This window comes from Lates calcarifer, linkage group LG3, assembly GCF_001640805.2.
Source record: "Lates calcarifer isolate ASB-BC8 linkage group LG3, TLL_Latcal_v3, whole genome shotgun sequence".
NCBI classification, from domain to species: domain Eukaryota; kingdom Metazoa; phylum Chordata; class Actinopteri; family Centropomidae; genus Lates; species Lates calcarifer.
Window position 1 is genome coordinate 7,334,626 of NC_066835.1, and position 23,867 is coordinate 7,358,492.

Sequence of the window (23,867 nt, forward strand, 5' to 3'; positions counted from 1 at the left end):
TCTCTGACCCCTCTGTCATCCCTCTCACTCCCTTGTGAAAGTTTCCAGTTGGTGGCCTTTCTCCAGGGTGACTGATGGCAGCTCCATGGGCAGACTCATCCACACTTAATTACCCACAATCCCCTTGGAGGGCAAATGTAGAGTGAGTGAGGCATGCGCACTGTGCCATCCCCACTTGATCCTTCACTGCAGCACTGCTGACTGGACTATTAAAATCCATCCACTGTGGCTATTTTCACCAAGTTACATAACAAAGCCAGTTTTGGGAAATTCCACTTTGGAGGAGGATTGTTATTAGCATAAATATCGCTCAAAGTTTATACATTTTTAATGAAATAATCACTTTGAGTTGACATTTCCCCCTTTGGTTATTCCAATGCAACATAACTTCAAACCCACAGAGCTGTTCCTCTTACATTTTCAGACAGACCAGCGGGGCCTCTGATTGGTCACAGTTAAGCTTCAGTGCTTCTGGGTAACAGAGTTTGTCATGCCCAACACCCAGAGTGATATTACGAAAACATAGGATTGCGAGTGCACTGCAAATCAAGAAAGAGCCTAGGCGTTCTCATCCGCAGATGCCCTTGAAGCAGCAGCGTACGCACATTGAGACACTGATATCAATTTGAAAATTTATTTTCATATAAAAAAGACACTATGAAAACATTAGAGGACTACTTTGTACAATCTTATGTATAAAAAGAACAAAAATGAGGGAGAAAAGGAAAGGGAGGGTTTTTCAGAAATAAATCAACTGGAGTGTTGGATGGTTGTAGCAGTCGGTTAACACCTAAGCATCAAAGGCTGCAGGGTGGAGGTGAAGGTGAGCATAGGAGTTTTTGGAGTTGGCGTCCACACAGAGTAAAGTTGCAGATTTGCTTGTCTTGTGTGTTTCATATTTACTTCTGAGTTTGGCAGGCTTCAAATGCAAAACGAAAACAAGATGGCATACTGACACACTCTGACCACCTGACCAGCATCTTCTGTCGGTCACACCACAGTTTCTCTTAACAAACTCTTACAAACTAGCTAGATCATCCTCAGTTGTGGTGGCACATTAGAATAATTGGTCAAACATCTCTCTCTCTCTCTCAGTCAAACAGCATCTCACTTACCGTTCTTGAAGATGAAAAGTAAAAATCCAGCCCTCATTGAGTGTTTAAGCTCAAGCAAGAGAGAAAAATTAGAAACATATTAAAAATATCACTAATAGAGGAGAAGTAACAAAGTCTTACACTGCACTGAAACCACACATTCCTTCCTTCTTTCCTTCCATCTTTCGTTCTGCAAATCCCATTCATAAGTTACCATGGGAACAAGGATTTGTGGAGATTTCATCTAGATCTTTCTCTAAAATATTCAGTTTTACAAATTTAAAAAAAACAACGCTAATTTGTCTGTATAAAGGTCAAATCTGTTTCATTTGAGACACGTGTTTTTTTCTACTCTAGAGTAAAACTGACAGAGACTGTGTAACCGACTGAGCGCTGCTTTGTTCTGTTTGGACACACCGTATAGTGGATCTGGATCCTGAGCCTCACAGAAGGTCAGGTGAATGTGACCTTAGCACAGCAACTTGGGGCTGAACCTACCTCCCTCCTTCGAGAGGATGCGAGCTGTAGGTTTGCCTATCAGCTGATTAGCTTGAAAGGTTAGAAGGGCCACACTCTTGTCTCGCCATCTGCGCTGCGCTGCACTACTACCACATTAGGGATCTTTAAACAGATGGTTTGAGGGCTGCATTGGAAAATGTCAGGACAAATCGCCATCCCCGGATAATTACTGTTTTGAGCTCTCCCCCTTCTTAATCTGCATCTCTGCCTGCCTCTAGTTTTCTCGCTATATATTTTTGGATCTTTATCCTTGGATACCATTTTCTCTCACTTGCCTTTTTTCCCCTCGTAAATTGTCCCTCATCTCTTTCACCAGACCGTGAGATTAATGAGAGCTGCTTTGAACATAGACAGAAAACTTATCGAGCCATCTATTGAATTCATCCTGCACTCTGACACTCTCTCTCTGTCGGAGCGTGGAGGGCTGATGTGCTAATGTAGCAGCAGCAGGAAACTGGTTGTCCTCTTGTAGCGACTGAAGCACGGATGTAGAATGTCAAGCAGGAAGCATCACCACTGGCTATTTTTTCTTTCCTTCCAGTCTGGCACCTTGTAGCCTTATAACCTCTGTGACCCCCCCCAACCCCCCACCCCACCCATCTCTGCTGTTCTGTTTCACCTTCTCTTTCTGCAGCTGCTATGCTCAAAAGCGCAGTATACAATCACACGGAGAGGGATCTGTGTGAACGAGGAATTATACAACTGGCTCCACTGCTAACATCAAGATTTCATGCCTCCCGGTAGCGCGACGTTGGGTGGGCAGAATGAGCAACAGAGTGGAGGGACAGGGAAGGAGGTGGCAGACGAAAGCAAAGGAAGTCACGTTTGGTTTTGAGCTCTTGGGGGAAAAGAAGAAAAGAGCTAAACTGATTGATAGTTCACTGTAAGGAATCTGTTTTTGAGGAATGAGATGCTAAACAGTGCTAGCACGAATTCCATCTGGGATGAAAATGACTGAGATATTATCGTTTTCTAGCTTCAATATGATTGCTGATGGCTGAAATGGATTCAGATGCTGCAATCTTTAAAGGCCTTTATCGCCGAGCAGTGGAGGGAAAAAAAAAGAAGGAGATGCAAGAATCTGCATGACGATCACTAACCCTCTTTTCCCTCATGGATTGATAACATGCGGCGCACATTACCTCAGAAAGCAAGCTTACATTTATGTGCCGTGTGTGTGTGTCCTATGTCTTTTTTTTTCTTCTTTTTTTGAAAGTTCCACATGGGTTCATTCTCACAGGAAATGAAAGAAAGGAAAAATAATGAAGAAAAAAAAAACAAACCAGTCTGAAAATAAATCAATTCTTCTTGAACAGTTAGACCATAGAACACAACTCAGTTGGTAGTTATTTGTTTCAATCGTATTATTTTTTTCATTAAAAGTTTCAAACCATAAGGGAGGACATTTTCTCTTAACTAAACCACAGAAAATACACAAAAAAGGGGAAAGGGGGGTAGGGGGTGGGGGGGGGTGTATGATGTCGACACGGAGGATGCGAAAGAAATGGATGGATGGGGCTGTTGAACTGGAACCTGAAGAGAAAAAAAAAAAGCAGAGAGGATGGCACGTACCAATGAGCAGCTCTTTCCCTGTCCCCCAACCCCTATCCATCCCAAAATGACGAGAAGAAAAGGAACAAAGGAAAGACTGAGAGATTGAATGCTGTCGTCATCCATTAGAAGGGAAAAGGAAATAAATGAAAGCAGGATGCCTGGGGTGGGGTAGGGGTGGGGTTACCAGTGTGAGAAACCTCAGTGAGATTTTTTTCCCCCTTGCTATAAAAAGAACTGAACGGTGCAGAAATATTCTTCTTTTTCTTTTTTTTTTTAACCCCCCACCCCAAATCATCAAACAATTGACAGAGATTTTCTTTTTTTCTCCAGAATAAAATCAAGACATTTTTCTCAGAAATAAGTTTTTCATAGTTTTTCTTTTAAGTTCATTTAAAAATTTTCCTCAATCACAGACGTGTCAAGCCCCTGTTCTTTCTTTTCAATAGTCTTTGTGAAAATATAGAGTAGAACAGTCTTCTTTCCATGTCTGTCCACTGCAGGAGTAAACAAATACAGGATGGGATCCGACAGAGCACATTGCAGGAGACGGGGAGCAGTGTGTGTGTGTGAGAGATCTTTGCCAAGGAAAAAAAATCATGTACTTATGTATAGCTTTTCAGAAGTTCAGTATCTCTGTGTGCATCTGTACCGTTTCTCGGCATGAGAGTGTGTGTGTGTGTTCAAGTGAGCAAGTGTACATCTGCGTGTCTTCACACTTCAGTCTGGAAGTCTCCCTCGGATGAGTCTGGTGTGTTAGCAGAGGAGGAGTCCCAGTTCTTATTGTGCAGCTCCATCCGGTCCTTCTGCTCCCCAGGCACGATGGACAGCTCAGGGGTCATGGTCTTGAAGCTGTCCCAGGAGCTCTGGTCCTCTGGGGTTGACTTGTCCTGATGGAGATGGAGGACAAGGAAATGGGCCATGTGAGGAAAAGCTAGCTGTAACTTAAGGCATCACATTAAATTGGAAAAGATACAAAATCTCAGTTAAATTTAAGCTCTTGTTTCATATAAACTGGTGGTTTTGGACACAATTTTAATCTGAACTAATGATGTTGGCAACATTACAGGAGTCGTTCAACAGGAACACAAACAGTTACAGTACATGATCACACTGTGTTTACACAAATCACCAGGTTAGCTAAACCTATTTGGAGGAGAAAATGATGATTAATTGCAGTATTACCAGAATTTTCTGTTTTCAACATCCACCCTAGCGTGCATACCAACCAATCCAGATTACCTAACAGGCAAAGCCAGCAACTGACCAGAGGCCCCACACCCTCAAGGGCCCCTCCATTGGAGATTAGCACCACTCTGATATATGAGTGTTAAATATACAGCTATAGCTGGTTAGTTTTGCTAAGAGGAAACAACTTGCGTGGCTCTCTCTGCAGGTAACACCCACCACTGCCTCTAAAACTCACTAATTATCACATTATTTCCACTTCACAAATCTCTTATCTGAAGTGGAAAAATGACTATTTTCCATTTTGTGAGGGGGGGCTGTAAACTCCTGGAGGTTCAGTTATTGTGTAGATTAAACAAACAGTAGACTGGCTCTCAAGAATGCATATTTGTTGATAATGGGGACTTAGGGTGACGAGGAACCGAGGGTCTACAGTTCATGCTTGACCTGCGTCCCCATAGTGAGTTAATACAATCCTGATTTCAATTTTGACCCACCATACTCACCGTAGCTATGCTCACATACACCTTTCCAGTGCAGTGATGGATTACTACATATATTTAGGGTTAACTCACTTTTTACCTCAAAATAAACTGGTTAAGATAATCAGACTAAACTGTTGCCTGTCTGACCATGTGCCTGCTAATGATTCTTTCCATGTCAAATTAAATCTGGTGAGCACAGTTTGGACTGAAATGCATGCCAGCACCATGAAATAAGACCAAAGTTGTAGTTTTCCTCTAAAAGCAGTTCCTGGAAACCATTGTTTTGGCCAGTTTTGGCCTGTGTGCAGATTTGGAGATGGATACATTTAAATATGCACTCACGGAGGCTGAGTTTGATCTTACACCTCTAACATTTGCAAATGTCAACATACACACAGAGAGGGCCCACCACCCTGTGCCATTTCTTTAAAGTTATTTAACCTCATAAATACTAAAAAAGCAGCACCGTACCTACCTGCTGTTCAAGACACTTCTCCATGCTTCTATCATCCAAAAACAAAACAAAAAAAAGAAAACACTTCTGCACAGAAACGATACCTGTCCTCCTTCATCTCCCACCTCTCCCAATCAGTAGCTTTTCAAATTAATTTCTAAAAGCATAAAACCGGTTGCTGCATTTGGCCCACCATGCATGTAAAATACATGTTGGGGGATTAACTTGGAAACACAATTAGAGACAGCATTATGCATCAGATAGGGGCCATTATTCAAATCGGACTCGTTATTTTGCGGAGATAATGATTTCACACATACAAGCTGGGAAAAGACATGAGGGATCGTTTGCCCAGATGACTCTTGGTAGAGCAAAAACATACAAGACAGACCACTCGTGGTGCTTTCCACAGACATGATGGACCCAGCAGAGCTTTTGGATGTCATGGAGCTTAATATTCATACTCTAAATAACATTCAGAAGATGAATATTCACTGGATTTTCAGTAACATATCATTAGCTAAAAGCTTTTAAAAGTGTATTTGATAGTATATTCTATGACAGTGCTTACCCCTACATCTATGTGCCCCCTTTGTACATATGTATCCCATTAGAGTAGAAAGCACTACTGTATCTGCTCCTTAAATCTATCTACAACTCAGCTCTCTCCTTCAGAGTCTTTCGTTCTGTTTTCTCTACATTCTTCTCCCACAATCCCACCCTCCTGTCATTGCACCAAGAACTCTCATGTAATTCACTTTGAGCTATTCACACCCTCAAACCCTGTCTATCTCCTCATCTGAGACACACACACAGACACACAGAGCTCAGTGATCTGCAGCAGCACTGCACTCCCTCCCCCTCCGACCCCCCCACCCTTGCAGTGTGATGATCATCGCCCGAGCACTAGGGGGCAATATCTGCCTGATTATCATTCTCCCTGCGTCACAGCCTGACAGTTGGTAAAATGAATACAAAAGGCATAATCTGGGAGCCAATTTGCATGCTAAATGCTGGCGAAGGAACATTTTGTAATGCAGGAGTGTGGGTAATGCTGCAGTTAAGCCCAACTTTATCCCTGGGAGACTAGGCTAACGCGATTGTGCTGCTACTGCGTGTCTATCCATTCCCTTTCGCCATCTCTGCCTGCCTCCAGTCCCTCCTTGCCCCAAAGCCCCATCTCATCCCTCTTTCTCTCTCTCTCTCTGTCTCTCCCTTTGCCAGAAACCCCTCTACTTACACTCGACGAGTTCTTTTCACCTCCGGCAGACGAAATGCTCCATCGCTTTTCCCTCTGTGGTGATGAAATGGGAGGGAGAAGACAAGGAAGGAGGGGAAGAGGGGGGTGATGAGACGGAGAGAGAGAGAGAGAGAGAGAGAGAGAGAGGGACAGAGAGAGACAGAGGGAAAGAAAGAGAGAGATGAAGGGGAGGAGGAAGGGGAGGGGGGGATCACAGTCACTGACAACTCTGCCCTGAAACAATAGCATTGTTCCCACACCTTCAGCAGGTGAACAGGCAGTTGTTGCTTTGTGCTCACACTTTACCCCTTTCTCTCTCTCTCTCTCTTTGTCTCCATCTCTCAATCTCCCCCCTCTCACCAACTCTCCTCACGAGAGAATCCAACATGTGAACACACCCACAACATCCAAATATGAACAGAAACAATGCGGCATGGTCATACACACATTATCGAACTGTGTTGGAGCAGGCGGAATATTTAACATCCTGACCTGTGAAGGCTTAGAGGAAAACTGAGGAAGCAAGGACAGGGTGGTGGAAAAGACTCCACATGCTACACACCACTAAAAGCAACTACGACTACTATTTTAAAAAAAGGGATAAAAGAGAGGTTGGCATGTGGGCGTAAAGTAAGCTGACTCTAAAAGCCATAGCAGTGAATCTACTAGATTGCTAGAGGCTTTGCAGCTCATGTTTTCTAAATAATGTTGAAAGAGTATAACTAATCTGGTTATTAGCGCATGGAAATGCTATCTACATTATCTGCATTATTGATTTTATACTGTATGTATTAACGCAAGGCATTAAATAGTTAACACGGGGCCATAAAGTGGACAATGCTGACTCTGTATGTTCCAGCCTTACTTCCCCTGCTGTACCTCTGCAGTGTTATCTGTTGTTCATTTTATGTTCCTGTCTTTTTTATGCTTATGTTGGCTGGCTTCTCAGTGGGTGATCTGGAGTTGTTGTTGTTGTTTTTTTTTTGTTTTTTTTGCACAACATGTGCTGTCATAAAGACGTAACATTGGTCAGCATGGGAGCTAGTGATGAGTCCTGCAACACCAGTGCTAGAAATAACGAATCACAAATCTTGTGGTGTTTGGTATTGCAGTTTTGGTAGTTATGTTGACTGGCCATCAGCTGTGTGTGTGTGTATGTGAGTTGTGAGGATGTTGTGGTGAGCCACTCATGTCATTTTTGCTTTCTGACTCCCAGTCTACCTCAACTCTGGGCCCACATTGATTCCCTACAGTGGCTCTAATGACTTGGCTTATATTGATCATATCAACTGGAGCTTTTTTAGGGTTGTTTTTTTTTTTAGCTTGAACTTTTTCTGGTTATTGTAAAAAAGTTTCTGCAACACATAAATTCATGCTCTTATTCAATTTTCCTCTCTGTAAAAAGCAGCACACGTCATATCATACATACTAAGAGAGCTGTTTATGAAAGTGCTTGGGAGTATGTTAAGTCAATTTTATTTATATAGTGGCAATTTTGTCTTGATGTCTTGATGTGTGTGTATAGACCAACAGGCAGACAAGCCTTCTGGTGTTGATATGTAAAGTTTAAGATTCAGCTCCTCTGAGATTAAAACCATTTCTATTGCTTAGTAGATTGCTTCGGGGTATTTTGATTTACTGTCATATGTGATGTGCTCATTAGCTAGTTTAGACTACATTTACTGAAACTTTAAATTTCCAATTGGTACACATCAGTTTGATACTTTAAGTTAATATATCTGACCTCTGCATCAGTGGTGGAATGGAGCCAAGTACACTTACTCACACATGAACTAAAACACACATTTGAAGAACATAACTTGAGTATTCAGAAGTTTTTACTCCACCAGATTAAACTGAGAGCTACTTTCTGGTTATTTGCAAAGCATGTGATCAGTTTATACAATATGATGCATCCTTATAGATTAAACTACCCACCAGTGTATAGTATGAAGTAGTTAACTCCATCTCCATCAGGTACAACAGTAAAATGTAACTGAAACATCAGTGCATTAATAATAATAATATGATGATATTATATATACCTGTAATAGCATAACACTCAGAGGGACGTTTTTATGTATTTGGGTACTTTTACTATAATGTATATAAATGTAGCATTTTTATATTATAGTACTACTACTTTTACATAAATAAAGGATTTAATCATACTTCCTCCACCAGTGTACTGCACAGACAAAACAGATGGACTAATACTTGTTTTTTTAAGATAGTATTTTTCTCTCTGCTTTCCTTGTTTCCAAATGGCACATTATTTTTTCTCTTTCATATTTGCTTTCACCTTATATGTCAGGGTTGTGCACAGGATGAGCATTATCTACCACCTGCACTAAGCTGAATTTATGGCAATTTATGACAGACCTCTTTTTCTGGCTAGTTTCAGTCACCATAATGAGCGACTTTATACTTCTGCCTCATCAGCCTTCAAAGAGTCAAATGTGATTAAATAATTCACCTCTAAAAGCACAGTTTGAAACCCCCAGTATGGATTTTCATTCACTGATAACACACCTGAATAATGTCAGCCATTTTAACAACTCACCTACAGTATCCCACTGTGGCTTTTTAAGAGGCATCATGGGAGTATAAAGTGCTATCCATTATACTTTTGCAGGCACAGCAGGAGTAAATAGAGCTAATGTAGCTGCAGGCACCACCAGACCCCTAATACATTGTCTGTCTATCACTAGTAAAATTAGTGACAGTTACCAATTGGAAATTTCTGCCTAATGGCCTAACAGTAGAAGTTACAGGCAAGCTACACTAGATTCTGAGAGAAGATGCTGCAAGCTGGAAGAATGACAAAGCTAAATGAAGAGAACGGTTTGTAGGGATTCAGTGGGAAAGTACAAACTAGAAAAAAGATGCTACCACACAAACACCTAAAGTCTTCCTGGGATGTCTCTGCGGCAGTGTTGGTGGATGAGGCCCACTCCCTGCCACTCAGAGCCCCCTTCATTTGGACCATGGAATGGAAATTGTGTCTGGATGTGGGTGAGTAATGTGGCAGGCTGTCTGTGGGAGATGATGAGGGAGGACAGGTGGTTGCGGGTAAGTGGGTTAACTTTACCTTTGTTGACTTGGATGCCCATGGTTCTGCTGAATGTCTGGCTACACTCAAACTGGGACATGACAACAAGCATGCAACACAAGGCCCAGTCAGCCAACAAAGGACATAAAACAGGAAACAAACAAACAAACAAAAACAACAACAACAACAAAAAAGAACAGAAATCAATAAAATGTAGAAGTAAGGCAAAGAAAAGACATACATTGAGTGTGAGTAGTGTGAGGCCCACATGAAACAAACTTAAATCACATTTATACATGAAGAAAATGAAACATCAAACAATGCAGGAGTAGACTGAGTGGATACCAGAACATGACTGTTATTTTGCATCTGTCAGTGGGCTTTGAATCAATGAACCACAACTGGAGTATTTGTGCATGTGTTTCTTTCATTATATCATTAAGGTAATGATAGAATCCAGATTGCCAAGACAGCACCAGCATTAATTTATTAGGCGGCACAAAAATAGACCAACTGGTCATAGCAGTCTTTAGCACCATTTACCCCTTAGCTGGGAAGGAATCTGTGTCACAAGTAATAAGGCCCTTCAAAGGAGCCAAATCTGGAGAATGTAGGGCAAATAAATTCCATTAGTGCAACACATTGCAAACAAACGAGCAATCAGACACACAGGCTTGGTTCGCTGCTGTCTGTGAAGTGCAGTGCAATGTAATCCAAGGCCAGTGTTCCTATAGTGAAAACAGTTCCAGCTAGCGGATTCGGCCCTTTTCACCTCGATTTAATTGGCCCAAGGACACTAAATGAGCTAAATTAGTATTGTGCCTCTTGGTGCACGAAGCCAGTGTTAGGCTTGTTCCGCCTGGGCTAACCGTCCCCTCATTAGGAGCCACTGATAGAGCCAGTGTGCTAAAGCTACACTCCAGTAGTCCTCAGTTTTCATGGGCAATTTATATGGAAGGATGAAAACAGTTGATGAGTTTATACTTGGCACGGAGATCGGGGGCAAGGAAATAATTAAAAAAACAAGCTAATGAGAGGAATTAATTATTCAATTAATGCCTCAATCGTGCCACCGAGGGCTGAGTTTAGAGGGAGAAATGGGAAAATGAAGGCGAAAGCAAGAGAGAAAATGTCAAGCCGGGAGGATGAATAGAGGGAAGAATGAGATATGAAGAGGAAGAAGAGGGGAGGACTTGCTTTATTGCTGGAATGTGAAATTGAAGCCCCTTAGCTTAATGCCAGCAAATTGACTATCAAGACCTACGAGGTTTTCCAAGTGCAGGCAAATTGCCCTCACTGAATCAACAAAAATTGGGTCTTTGTCATTTAAAATTATACATCTTCATTTTACATGAGACACCCTCAAAGCATGCACATTACCTTAGCTAAATTTCCCTTCAGTGACTTGAAAACATTGCTAGAATGTCAATGACAGACACTAATGTTAACTGTGGATGCATAAAGAGAGCACCCCAGGTCGCACCTCTCTTTTATGGGGCAGGATAATGGAAGAACCCTCTTAGACTATACCGCAATATATTTCCATATGTGGCCTGACAGACTAGTATTTCATTGTAGAATTCACACACATGCCTACAGTCATTTAGATTGAATTGCAAATACATCTTTCATAATCGAAAAATTTGCTCGCTGTCCCCGCTCTGATCTAGCATGAGTGAAATCACAACAAAGTAGGGTACTTGTTTCCTTTGTCTTTTTCTCCATCCCACTGCGTTCGACACAACTCCTCACTGTCTATCTGGAGAGGGAAGCCAAGCACGCTTCATTTAATCAAGAACACAGCAGACGATGGGATGGAAATATATCCCATTTGAGAGCTAAAAAATGCATCAGCCAGGCCATTATGCAGTGCAAACTCTCTCTCTCTTTAACACATATGCACACACACTCTCTCTCTCACACACACACACACATTCTGTCCATCCCACACACAGAGAGGCACAACACTGCATCATTGGGCACTGCATGCAAATTTGTGTTACGACCTTCTGAACCCTGTGGAGAGGATAGAAAACGACAGGCTAGTTTCACAATGACAGAGGCCAAGGAGCTAAACATTAGCACAGACACTAATGCTAAAACATACTGCGTTGCACACACACTGCATCCTTGCTGTCTTTCAGTAACCCCACTGACTCCATTTGTATCATGTCTCCATTATGGGAGACAAAATGAAAATGGACTCCATTCCTCTGCTAGCCATATGGCCCTGTTGGAGCGTGCACTGTACTTAAAACAGAGCAGGATTTGAATTTGTTTTTGCCATTAGCATTAATGTGAGGCCCTCTTTCTATCCACTTCAACAGGGCATAATACAAGTGTTACCACTACAGATGTTATTCTCTTATAGGGGCAAACAACTGTGTATATATGTTAAAAATATTTGATTCAAGGTCAGCCACTGTTATTTGATGTCACCGAAGCAACCTCTGTAACTCCTGTATCCCATTTTCAGAATGCAAGCAAGTTGCTATGCATCTTTCTGCATTAAAAATGCACAGATGTCTGAAACCAGCAGGAGAGATATATGTTTATGTCACAGCCTGCAAGTGACCTTTCTTGGCCGTAGTTTACCAGTTAGACATTTTGCAGAGTAGAATTTAAAGGCCATGCACATGTTTTTCAAAAATAACAACAGAATATGTAACAGAGGGCAGCGTGTACACGTATTTATTTTCAGGGTACAGGAATCGCTCCACTAGCCTCAGCAGCCTAATAGAAAAGACAGACAAGGTGATTTTCAACACTGAGGTTAATGGAGAGTCTTGTGATATAGTGTCTGTCTCCCCCATCTTTCCAGTCACGTCTTTCCCTTTCGTTTTCGTCTGTTCAGCATTAACACTCAGTCATCACTTAACAGCATAAAGCTATCACTGTGGTAAATAAAGGTATTACCAGTCACTGGGCAACTCAGAGTTAACAAAAGTGTGAGGGGATGGTATGGAAAGAGGAAGAAAGACAAGAAAAGCATGAAATCAAGAGACTGAAGTATGTGGATTCTATCTGTGGTGGTACATGTAATGCCCAAGACCACTTTAAGCTCACTGCACTTACACATAAAATTGGATAAGATGTGACAGTAAAAAAAAAAAAAAAAAAAGTGGGAGACAATTTCTGATATCCACTCATCTCCTCAACACAGCCAACAGAGATCCTACCTTTCCACAGGAGTAAAATGGATCAGGTCTCTTCTGACCCCATAAGCCTTTGTGATATTTCTGAGTCTCTCATCAGCACCCATACAAAGTGCATCGTGTTTTGGCCCTTTTCAGTGCCAATGAGCTAGTTTATGGACAGCATATCATGGTTTATGAGGTGATTATAAATCGTTTTGGATGGGTCATTGTCTTTATGAACTGATTTATCACTTGGTTAGGGTGTTTACATCATAAGGTTCAACTCAGGCACTGAAATGGACACAATGACTAGATGACGATTGTCACACCACGCTGAGTGTGCTACAGTAATGAAAACACAACCCAAAACAGCAAAACAACAACAAAAAAATCCCTCATGAGTTTATGTTTTATCATGGAGGATAAAATCAGGTCCTGCATCACACCTTACAAATCCATGTGTCTGGTTGTAGTGATTCCAGACTGAATGTTTCAATATGAATTTGTATAGATGTTGATGGAGGAAGGGAAACTAGCATTTATCACATGAATGCTAAGAACAGGGGATATAAGCTGTGATGCACCAAACTTTTACACCACCACACCACTAGGGGGTTAGCTATCATTAGAGCTCATCAAATACTGTTACTTCACTATGAGACAGTGCTGACAAGAGGTAGATGAGCAGCTACATGGAGTGAAAGTATAGTTTGACACTGTCTCTGTTAATGCAGTTACACATAAAGTATAGTCTTGAAATAGTAGGCTTGCTGTCGCATACCATTCTCTGAACTGACTGTTCGCTAAGCCCAACCCTTCTGAGTTATTGATGCTACACCCGTCAAGCTTTCACAGTAGCAGATTTACCATCATAACTCTTCAAACAGAGGTAAACAAAATGTTTCTCATTTTTAGCTGGTAACCATCAATTCAGCTGTAGTGTACTAGTGTTAATGTTAGCACAGAAAGCTGATTTATGGGGCTTCTAGTAAAAACCTAACTTGTACCCTACAATCTAATGAAGTGCTCCTTGGCACATTCATGCTCAGGAACTATTCACAGTAAGCTAGTTAACGGGGCCTGATTGCAGCTTACATTAGAGCAGATAAGCACAACCTCTTGTGTTTTTGGTTGGAAAAAAAAGACACTGCCCTTTAAACTAGTTGTTAATGTGGAGTAAAGTCCTCACTACTGCTGCATGCACACACCACTTAAACATGTGGAGAAATCCAAAGCTTGACAGGTCTGCCATAGCTAGTTACAGTTGTTGAGCTGTGATCACTGTTCGCGAGAGGAGTTTAACCAACAGTCAATTACGTGTGTCACAGCTGCAGTTACAGAACAGTGGCAAACTATGGAATACATACAGCGGCATGAACCACGTCAACTCATCAGCCTGCTTTAGAGTGAGTTAGAGGGGCTCTACTTGATGAGGTTTATGTGGGGTTTAGCATGTCTTACGTTGACTTTCTTTGTAAATGAGGGACGTTCTGCGCACTAGCGATGGCTCCGTGTTGTGCCTCGGTGGAGGGGGAGGGGGGACCTGTGGTTAGAAGGGGTTACTGGATGTTTAGGGTCCGGGTTAAAATACTGTTTAGGCACTTTAAAGTCCTGCAGAAGTCAGGAGGGTTAATGAGTTTTTGAGGTATAATTGCTTGAGGTAAATGACTCATCATTAGGCAGGTAAGGTGGGTGAGAGTGTTCTTCGTACTAGTATTGCCTTGAACAGGCCAAGCTCCTTCATCATTTAAAGGTGAGATGCTCATTAGTGCCTGTCCTTAAGTATCTAAGTCAATTGACCATATGAAGTTAGGGTGAGAATCAGCTTCGACAGTACTTTGGGGGGCCCACCCATGAGACAATATCCTAGTGATATGCAATTATGTTTGCTATTAAATCACAGCACTTATATAATATATGTGAAAATCACTGTCAGTGTCTGTCATATGGCATAGAAAGGAGGTTATTAAAGTTATTATGAAACAATTATATCATTACCCATGCAGTAAGTGTCTCCTAAACACAGTTTATGTGCTTCAAACACAGGCAGTACGACACACACAACACACTGAAACATAAAAACAGAAACACACAAACAAAAAGGAACAAGTGGACACACACACACACACACACATACATCCACACACACACACAGCCTTGCAGCCACACACGTAGGCACTCTAATATCCAAGTGTACAGACACACACACCCACCCACATAGACACACACACCCTTCTCATCTCCATAATTACTATATAGTCAGCATGTCCGTGTCTGGGGGTGACTCTCAAAGTGAGATGTTCACAACAGCAGAACTGAACTCAAGCTGGGTCCTGTCAAAGGCCTGACACTGATAGCATTATCCATGTAATTATTCACAGTTAAGTGAACTGCCTACTTACTTTTAACATAATGGAACAGGATGAGTAAGCCACATCTATGCTGCCCTTTCATTTCATAACTTATGTGACGTCACTAACCCAGAGGAAAAAAGCATTCCAATTTGTCTTAATTAGTTTAAATACAGCCTATCTATTATTTGTGGCTGGCCTTTCATTTCTTCTACATTTGGGCATAATCTCAAAGCACACCTGAGCTCCCTCTGAGGCACATTAGCATGCTGCAGCGCAACTGTTAAGAACCACAGACTTCTAATATATGGCTCATGCCTTTGCAAGCAGCCTGCCATTTTTCTTCTCTTCCATAAAATATTTGCTTGGCATTAATGAATGGGGAGTCGGCCAATGCTTCTGAAAATCTTGATCAAGACGTTGGGCAAATAAGGAGTGAAGGAAAAGGCCGTTGGTCTGGCATTGGGAAATGGCAGCATGTTTTCGTGTGTGTGTGTGTGATTGTGTGTGTATACAGTACATGTGTGGCTACATGGCATGGGGAATATGAGAGATGTCAGGCTGGCCTCTGTTCCTCTACTGGCAGTGTAAATTAGATGTGAACCAGCATGCCGCTGATGCTAGAGGAAAGTACACCTATCAAGGCTGACTAACTCATCATGGCTCTACGCACTAAAGCTCTGCAGATGAGGGGAGTGCGAGCGAGTGCGCGTGTGCTTAAATTTTAATGAAACTGGTCCTCTGAAGGTCAGTGCAGAGCAAGCAGGGACTCTTTCGACTGCTGCTAATGGTGTATTAATGATTCAAAGATGCTTCTGCGTCTAATACGCACAGGTGCCCACCCAAGCACCCCACTGACTGACACACACACACACACACACACACACACCCACCTACTCTAACCACCCACACAGACACACACACAAGAAAAACAATCACATACAGTACATAAAGAATGAATCCATTAAACAGACATATTAACCAGTGTGACAGGCAAAGACAAAGCACTTGTAGGTATAGACATTTTTTTTTTTTTTCCAGCGACACATTATGGTGAGATGAGAAACTGTTTCACAGGTCTTAAATAGCAGAATTTGGATTTCATTAACAAGCTACAATTGATTATCCCTCAGCTAACAGTTCATGTGATCAACTTTTCTAACAGGTATTTAATAAGGCACCAACGACAGTTGAAAATGAATTAAGTTCAGGCCAATTACATCAGACATAAAAGGGATTTGCTTATTTAAGAAAGCGGAAATAGAATGTGCCTCTAAAGTTGTATTTATGAGGGAGTTATTGTTCAATTCTCCACAGATGTGATAATAAGTACAACAGTGAATGAATCAAATGACAAAGAAAATATATAATGTACAGTATTCACATTGCATTCAAGTTCCCTTGTTGAAGCAAACAATGTTTTCACATTTCTAAAGCAGCAATTTGGCTGCAAAAAAGAAAACATAATGAATACAACCGCTTTCCAAACTACCTCATGTTTGTAAATTACTTGGAGCTATGCTCAGAATTTTTATGACTATAATTGTCTGATAGCTGCATTTAAAAGTAAATGCAATGTCACTATAGCGCTGATAATATACAGCCAGTGCTGACCACTTTCTGTAAAGCATAGTCCTGTGCAGAGTTCAGTGCTGGCTTTCCAGTGTCAATTCTTTAGTGTTAACAGGGTGGGGTTTTAGGGTTGTGACAGAGTGTGAAGGGGAGTGGAGGTGCATGGGTACAGCGGGTTCCCATCCCGCTTTTGGGCAATGGTCTTACCTTGAATGTGGACATGGCTGCGTCCCTGCTATACCTGTCTATGGTGTGGAACTTGGAGGAGTGGTTGAGCTCATGGTACAGCTCAGAATGTCTTTTGCGAGTGTGCATCACTTTCTGGAAGGGAAGAAAGGAAGGGACAGCAAAAATGAACCAAAGAGAAACAAAAAAAAAGCAAAAGGAAAGGAAGGGGCAATATATGGGCAGGCAGGGGAACAGGAAGGGGAAAAAGGCTGAGGGACTGCAGTGAAGCCAGCCATGAAAGGGGTTAGAGAGGGACGCCGACAGATCGATCGATTGCTGGCTCATGCTCATACATCATCCACTTCCTCAGTCTTGAAGAATTTGGCAACTGGGAGTGCTGCAGAGGAGTCCTTTAAGTGAAAATTTGGTGAAAATGACTGACAGAAATGCCATTGTTACAGACTGGTGCCTACTAGCCGGTGGTCCTGTTAACTCAGGATTTTGTCTAACTCATTAAACGTCTAACAGTATTTGACAAAAACTGCCTTCCCTGTGTTCTGAATATGTCTGTCTAGATGGCAGCTAAATCCAGATCTTTAATTCTCTGACAGCAAACCACATTTGCCAGTGCCACTGCTGTTGTCTCTCTGTGCTAATGGGCAGTGCTGGAGCTGCTCGACAGTAGCTAATCGTCAAAGCAGCTTGCGAGGCTGAAAGTGACACAGGGGCAAGATGCCAGCACTCACACCCGCACACTTTCCGGCCAGGACTGGCGCTTAGCACTGACTCCAATGACTTCAGAGTGAGCAATCTCATCTCTGCTCAGCTAAGAAGGTGCAACTAGTTCCTTGCTATGTGTCTTTTTGCTGCCAAGCATTTTGCTTCCCTTTTTGTCTTTGGCATATTCTTGTCTGAGTCATACAGTCTTAAGTTTTCAAGAGCTTCAGATGTAACCTGAACAAACTATGACCTTGAAACGAAAGAGCACTCAGTTAAAGGTGCACTCAGATGACCCATCATAAAAAAAACCCCAGGGTTATCTGGGTTTGGGCTAGAGAGTCCTTATACTAAGAACTAAAAGTCAGGATGTCTTAGGTTCTGCTGCACAGAGTTTTTGAAATGTGTCTCTTGCAAGTCCCCTAACTTTAAATGTAATACTAAATCATTGGAGTACTCCTTTAAGTATTCAGAAGTAAAATATTATTTCCGCCTAAAAGTCTATATACTTAATTCAGTTTAAAACTGCTCAGAAAGTTTAATGTTAATTTATGACGGTCTAAGAGGGTGGGCAAACTCAATTTAAGGAAGGAAAAAAAAGGGTTTACCTTCCATTAAATGATGGAAGTGTACACTTCCCTGTTTTAGTGGTCCTCTTTCTCAAAAGTCAATAGTCAATTGATGAGAAAAGAGTTGATTTCCAGGAGAGCCAATCTCCTTGTTCATGCAGCGGCCACTAATGACTCTTCAGTAAATTTGCCAGATATGTAAAATGATCAGCCATAGACACTGTTAGTAGCTTGTCATCACTCATACCCTCTAGATGCAGTATATCTCTATGGAGAGTGAATGTCCAGTCTTTGCAGTGGTCGAAATGACACTGAAATTGCACAAAAAAGCAGCAGTACAAAGGGAGGTACAGCATTTTTACTCTTAATAAGTCTCTAAATATCAATAGAGACTGGAGATTCACAGGACACCCAGGTCATTTCTAACACAAACAAACCCACACACTGCCAACCCAAGTCGTTCCAACAGATATAACCAGCCAGTCAACTACAGCCACATACGTGTTGACCCAGAACTAATTACTTGTATTCATTCAGACACAAAAAGCACTCTACTTTGCTGTTTCTTCAACCAGGACCCCAACAATGACATGACAGCTTAATTTGGTTTAATTGTAGCTGTCGGTGTGATGGTTTTGTTTCCATGATGCTCTGATTAATTGACACAAAAATTAATTCCGTAAGACAGATGACTGATTTAAGGCCACTGTTGGAGAAACAGCATACTACGTAAAGTAGGTCTGAAACAGTTCTAAATGCAAGGGAGACACAGGTGCGAAGGGAGGGGTTTAGCAATGCTTTTTGCTCCTCTATGCGTTACTCAAGTCCTGGCAGAAGCACAAGAAAGCAGAGACAGGCTGATGACAGGGGGGTGAGGTCAGACATCTTACCTCGAAGTCCAGCTCAGAGTACCGTACTCTTTTCCTCTGGAAGAGGAAGGGGGCAGGGGGAGAGAAGAAAGCATCAATGACCACCCCTCGACCACTAATGAACCTTACACCTCTATCTCAGTCTCTCTGTGGATCTCAGACCCATTGTTCAGTAACAAGAGGAGGGCTAATATGCACTGGCTGCCCAACATGATACAGATATTCTTGCAAATGTCAAAGCAAAAAGCAAATTATTCAGTCTATTTCAATGTAATAAGATTAGTGAAGTGGAATAACCCAGAATTAGAATGAAATAATAATTTCTCGGCTCACAGTCTCAAATACAATCATTACAACTCCAGCATAAATCACCCTCTTTGCTATTTTTGGAGAATTTGTTGGAGACATTCCGATTAAAAGAGCTGCACCAAACATATGAGAAATGGTTTTCATCCTCTAATCTTGTTTGGACCCCACTGCTCTCCTCTTAAGTGCATCCGTAGCTATAGCAAGTGGCACACAAGCCGCCAATTTAACAGCTGCAGACATTTCCAACTCATCTGGCCCTGACATTGCATTACATTCCATCTCTGACTTCCTATCTGGCTCTCGCTGTCTGCCAGATTTGCATTTGGCAGGGAGAGGAGCTGCTCTCCACAGTTAGTTAAAAGCTGTATTCATTCTTTGAAAGGGCAGAGTTGCTGATCTGATGTTATGGCAGCCAAGGTTTTAAAAGGCAAAGGAATGCAAACAGATAGAGAGGTAAGAGTCTCTCTGAGATGTCCTCTTCACTAGTGAATTCACCCATCTCTGCTTATTCACCCATCCCTGCCCATCCCTGTTTATAAAAGACAATGCAATTACTGCTCTCCTACAGAGAAATCCTTACCTTAAACAGAGAAATTCCGTGATTGAGTTTGCTTTGTAATATGGCAAACATGCAGCATGCATATACATGTGCAGTATATTGCATGTTTTGGTGGGGACACACATAAAGCAGTCATTAACTCACTCATATAAAATTCATAAGAACTCCTTTGCTCCTGTGAGTTGCTGTTATGATGGCATGATGGTTGCATACATGTATTAAATAGAGGGAACTGTGATAATCTGACCTCTATAGCCAACAGCTTGTTGTAAGAAGATACTAATTTATATTTCAATACTCCCTCCACTGGATTCTGTGACGATGATAGGATAATAAGCCCTGTGGACAGTTTTTCACACTGACTAGATCATTTAGAGTTAAAATTTACAAGCCTCTAACTAAAAATCAACAGTGAAATGAACACTATGAGTACATTTGCGTGATCCCTCCATTATGCGTCACCGTGTTTGAATTTGGGAGTAAAACACTGCTGTGATTTAATCTTGAGAGGCATGCTCTGATATCCATCTCCAAATCAAGCATATTCAAACAGGGTGAAATTACAGCAGTAAATTACATCCCGCAGGTTTCTCTGCAGATTTTTTATATATTTTTTTTTTTTGGTATTCATGAGTGCACTCATAGCTCTTCTGACAGTGATTTTTTATGAGTTTTAATGACTCGTCCTTAACGTCCTCAGCCCTAAATGAAGCATCTGCACTTTTCAGTGAAAGTGTCATTTCCATCTCTTTAATCAACCTTGTGAATCAGCAAGATGCCATTGGGGGAAGATCCAAAATGTGAGTGCGTGTGTGTGTTTATGTGTCCATGTTATTGTATGCTTGTATGCTGTTTTGTGTATGAACGTCAATATGTGTGTGCGTGTGTAAAATTAAGGTGGGCTGAAAGACATTCACCAGGGGTATTTCCTCTGATCCTGTCTGTCTCAGTCCATCTGCTATGCCACCTTGTATGGTTAGGGGGGAGTATTACACACGCATTACACGTACTCTCTCACACACACACACACACTCTCGCTCACACAGCAAACTAAGAAGAAGCGGTCTGTCATTATGAGAATAACTCATTTAAACACTCATTGTCTCAGTCAGCAGCAATAAATACTACTCAACTGAAAATAATAGCAGTTGTTACAGCAGACGTCTAAGGCACACAACTGTGCTTTTATCGTAGCATGGTGACATATTGTTGATGTATATGATTGCATGACTTGTATCAGAACCACACTCGTAATTATAGCCATACAAACTGACTTCCTCTTCCCACATCCTTTTGTAGTCATAGATGCATGACACAAGTTATTTAGTCTAGAACAGAATATTACATCTTATTTTTCCCAAGGTAAAAAGAGATGTTAACTGGAAAATAAGTGGACCTTTCTTGCCAAGCACTTCCTCCCACTTGCTTGCTTTCTCTTCTCTTTATCAACCCACCACTGTGACTTCACTTATAAAGCCACACCACCACATCCATAACTTTAACCCATGAGCTCAGGTGAAAAGTGGACATAGTGAGGAAGCTCCACCACCACCGGGAACTTTTTCTTCCCTCATCCCTCAACCTCTCACCCACCTCCAGGGATCCTGCTGAGAGGCTGGTGTTGGCGTTGGTGCTGCCCAGGTTGCGTGGCAGGGTCCTGGTTCTCTCCACTGTAGTTCCCCCCGTTAGGATCTGTCGGACTGACGGCCTCTGGCCTGGCTTCAGTTGGAGCGAATGCCCGTGGGGATGCATGTGTCCTCCGTGGGAGTGTACAAGACCACCCTGAGCCATCATGTGGCCGTGCCCGTGGGGCATGGTTTTGATCGTCCCATAGGAGCGGTTGAGGTTCATGGTGATGTTCATGTCGCCCACACTGGATGGCACAAAATCCGCCGGGTAGGCCTCGCTCTCAGCCGGGTGGAGGGTTAGGGGAGATGGAGGAGGGGGGAAGGGAGGATCCTCCACTGCGATGTTGAGAGGCTTGTCCTCGCCCCCCAGTCCCAGGCCTCCTTGGGAGGAGGGTGCTGGAGGTTTGAGACTGACCGTCCTACGAGGTAAGACCATGTAGTCTCCCTCCCCTCCTCCGCCACTTCCTCCCCCTCCTCCTCCACTTCCTCCGCTTCCGGCACTTCCATCCTGGGAATTGTTGGAGGAAGCTGGCGGTCGTGCCCAGCCCAGGCCACTCTCGGTGCACAGGTAGATTGGAGCACCGCTACGTTGCTGCCCTTGCTGTCTCTGCTGATCCACATTCACCTCCTTCTTTAGGGGCGTTTCACTCAGCTCATTGAGGCCTCCTAGGGGTGGAACCTTTGGGAAAAACAAGAAATCGACTGCTAAGCCTAATTTGCATCAAATGCCTAAGAGAGCGTGACTCCAATGTCAAGAAAATCTCTAGTCTTAGATACATTTTTTTTAGGACAGAATAATTGAGCAGAGCACTACACTGAGCATTTCAATATGTCAGTCAGTGTAAACTTCAGCCCCATACCTGTACAATGAGGTTGGGAGGGGGAATGTTCCCAGGGAGGGAGCTGAAGTTAACTCCGACTCCCCCCTCCTGATGGGCTGCCAGCTTGGGATCGTCCTCGTCATCCAGGGAAATGCGGGAAAGGGTCCCAGTGATGGTGGCCGGGTTGCAGGTGTTGACCTCCTTGAAAATGACTGGAAGGAGATGCAGGGAGAGGAAAGGAAGCCATGGAGAGAGAGAGAGAGAAAGTGGGGGATAGGAAAAAAGGAGTAGTGTGCAAGAGGGGGGCAAAAGGAATATTTGGAATGAAAAAGAGGAATGGATATTGAATGGAGAGGAATTGATATAATTTATGCCAAACAGAAGACAGTTGACAGGGAGGCAGGCAAAACACAGACACAAGACATAAATTAGGCACTGATATTGACGTTTGTTTGCAGCTTTGATGTAGCTGTGAGGCGGTTTGCTGCTCCAAAGAAAAGTTTCACTTCTCATTCTGAGCTTATATGGTTCACTGTAACTAAGATGAGTTTAGTGTCTGACACTGTGACCTTAAGTCTTGCTCCATCTCAAGATTTGCTGGTGAGCCAGGATTTTTATTAGCTTGGAGAAACAGCCTCGGTGCAAAATGCTGTGTGCTTCAAATGAAATGGAGCCAAATTCCCTCGCTACCGAGTCCTGTCCCACATCTCGCTCACCAGCTTATTACTCCCATATCAGGGAGAGCCTGTCTGTGTCTATGTGCTTTAATACGTGTGTATCTGTATATTTCTGTGTGAGGGCCTGTATTTATTTTGTAACACCATAAATAAAACAGAACATTAAACTACTTACAGTGGCTTTGGGTTAGCTTTCATGCATGTTGTTCAGAAAAACAGATTCTGTTGCATTTCTAAAAAAGCTACTCCAAAAATTACCTATGACAGACATGCTGATGAGACACGACATTTGATCACAACTAATATCAATCTCTCATCACAATCAAACACAAATCAAACCATCTGGAAGTCCATGCTAGACATCATGCTCATTCTGTCACCATCAGAGGAAAGAATGTTTACTCTGCTGCCACCCAAATCCAATTCTAGACCAAAGCATGTAGCGCAGACCATTTTCACGTAGACTGCATTGATGTGTCAAAATGTCAGGCTACACATTTGATCAAAAACTGAAGCTGGATCCTGCTGAGTCTGCACATACCAGCAAGGACACTGGCTGAGTACACAACCTAGCATTTTCTCTGTGTTTCAACCTTCCTGTTGGTGCAAAGTGATGTGAAAGGACTGGACATGTTTGACCAGTCTGATCCCTTCACATCTGCATCCAACAGCAAAGGTCCAGAGAATTACCTATAGACGAATCTGGTGGTTGGTTTATGTGTTTGTGGTCAAACTGAACTCATTTACTCATTCTGTGGTTTCACCTACAACCTGGATTCATCTATAGGAATCAGTAATGTGTGGGGAAAGACCAGGCAGTGTTAAAGAGGTCAGTTAGGTGCAAAACTTACATGGGTGTCCTCTCTCTGCAAGGGTGGAGGGGGAAAGTAATGCTGTGTTAATATTT

The 23,867-nt window shown here is 42.4% G+C and overlaps 1 protein-coding gene across 6 annotated transcripts in view; it reads right to left on the minus strand.

Annotated features, from left to right (window-relative positions):
* Positions 1-620: 620 nt before the first annotated feature.
* adgrb2 (adhesion G protein-coupled receptor B2) overlaps positions 621-23,867 on the minus strand; it is a 202,170-nt gene continuing 178,923 nt past the window's right edge. For 3 of the 6 annotated variants that reach the window (XM_051065748.1, XM_051065747.1, XM_051065752.1), the window contains 6 exons: positions 23,812-23,826; positions 22,323-22,495; positions 21,428-22,141; positions 18,988-19,023; positions 16,851-16,964; positions 621-4,054 (listed from right to left, as the gene is read on the minus strand). In XM_051065748.1, the coding sequence (XP_050921705.1) occupies positions 3,878-4,054; positions 16,851-16,964; positions 18,988-19,023; positions 21,428-22,141; positions 22,323-22,495; positions 23,812-23,826 (1,229 nt within the window). In that variant the 3' untranslated portion in view covers positions 621-3,877. The remainder of the gene's footprint in view (positions 4,055-16,850; positions 16,965-18,987; positions 19,024-21,427; positions 22,142-22,322; positions 22,496-23,811; positions 23,827-23,867) is intronic. The other 3 variants (XM_051065750.1, XM_051065749.1, XM_051065751.1) reach the window with 2 other exon arrangements.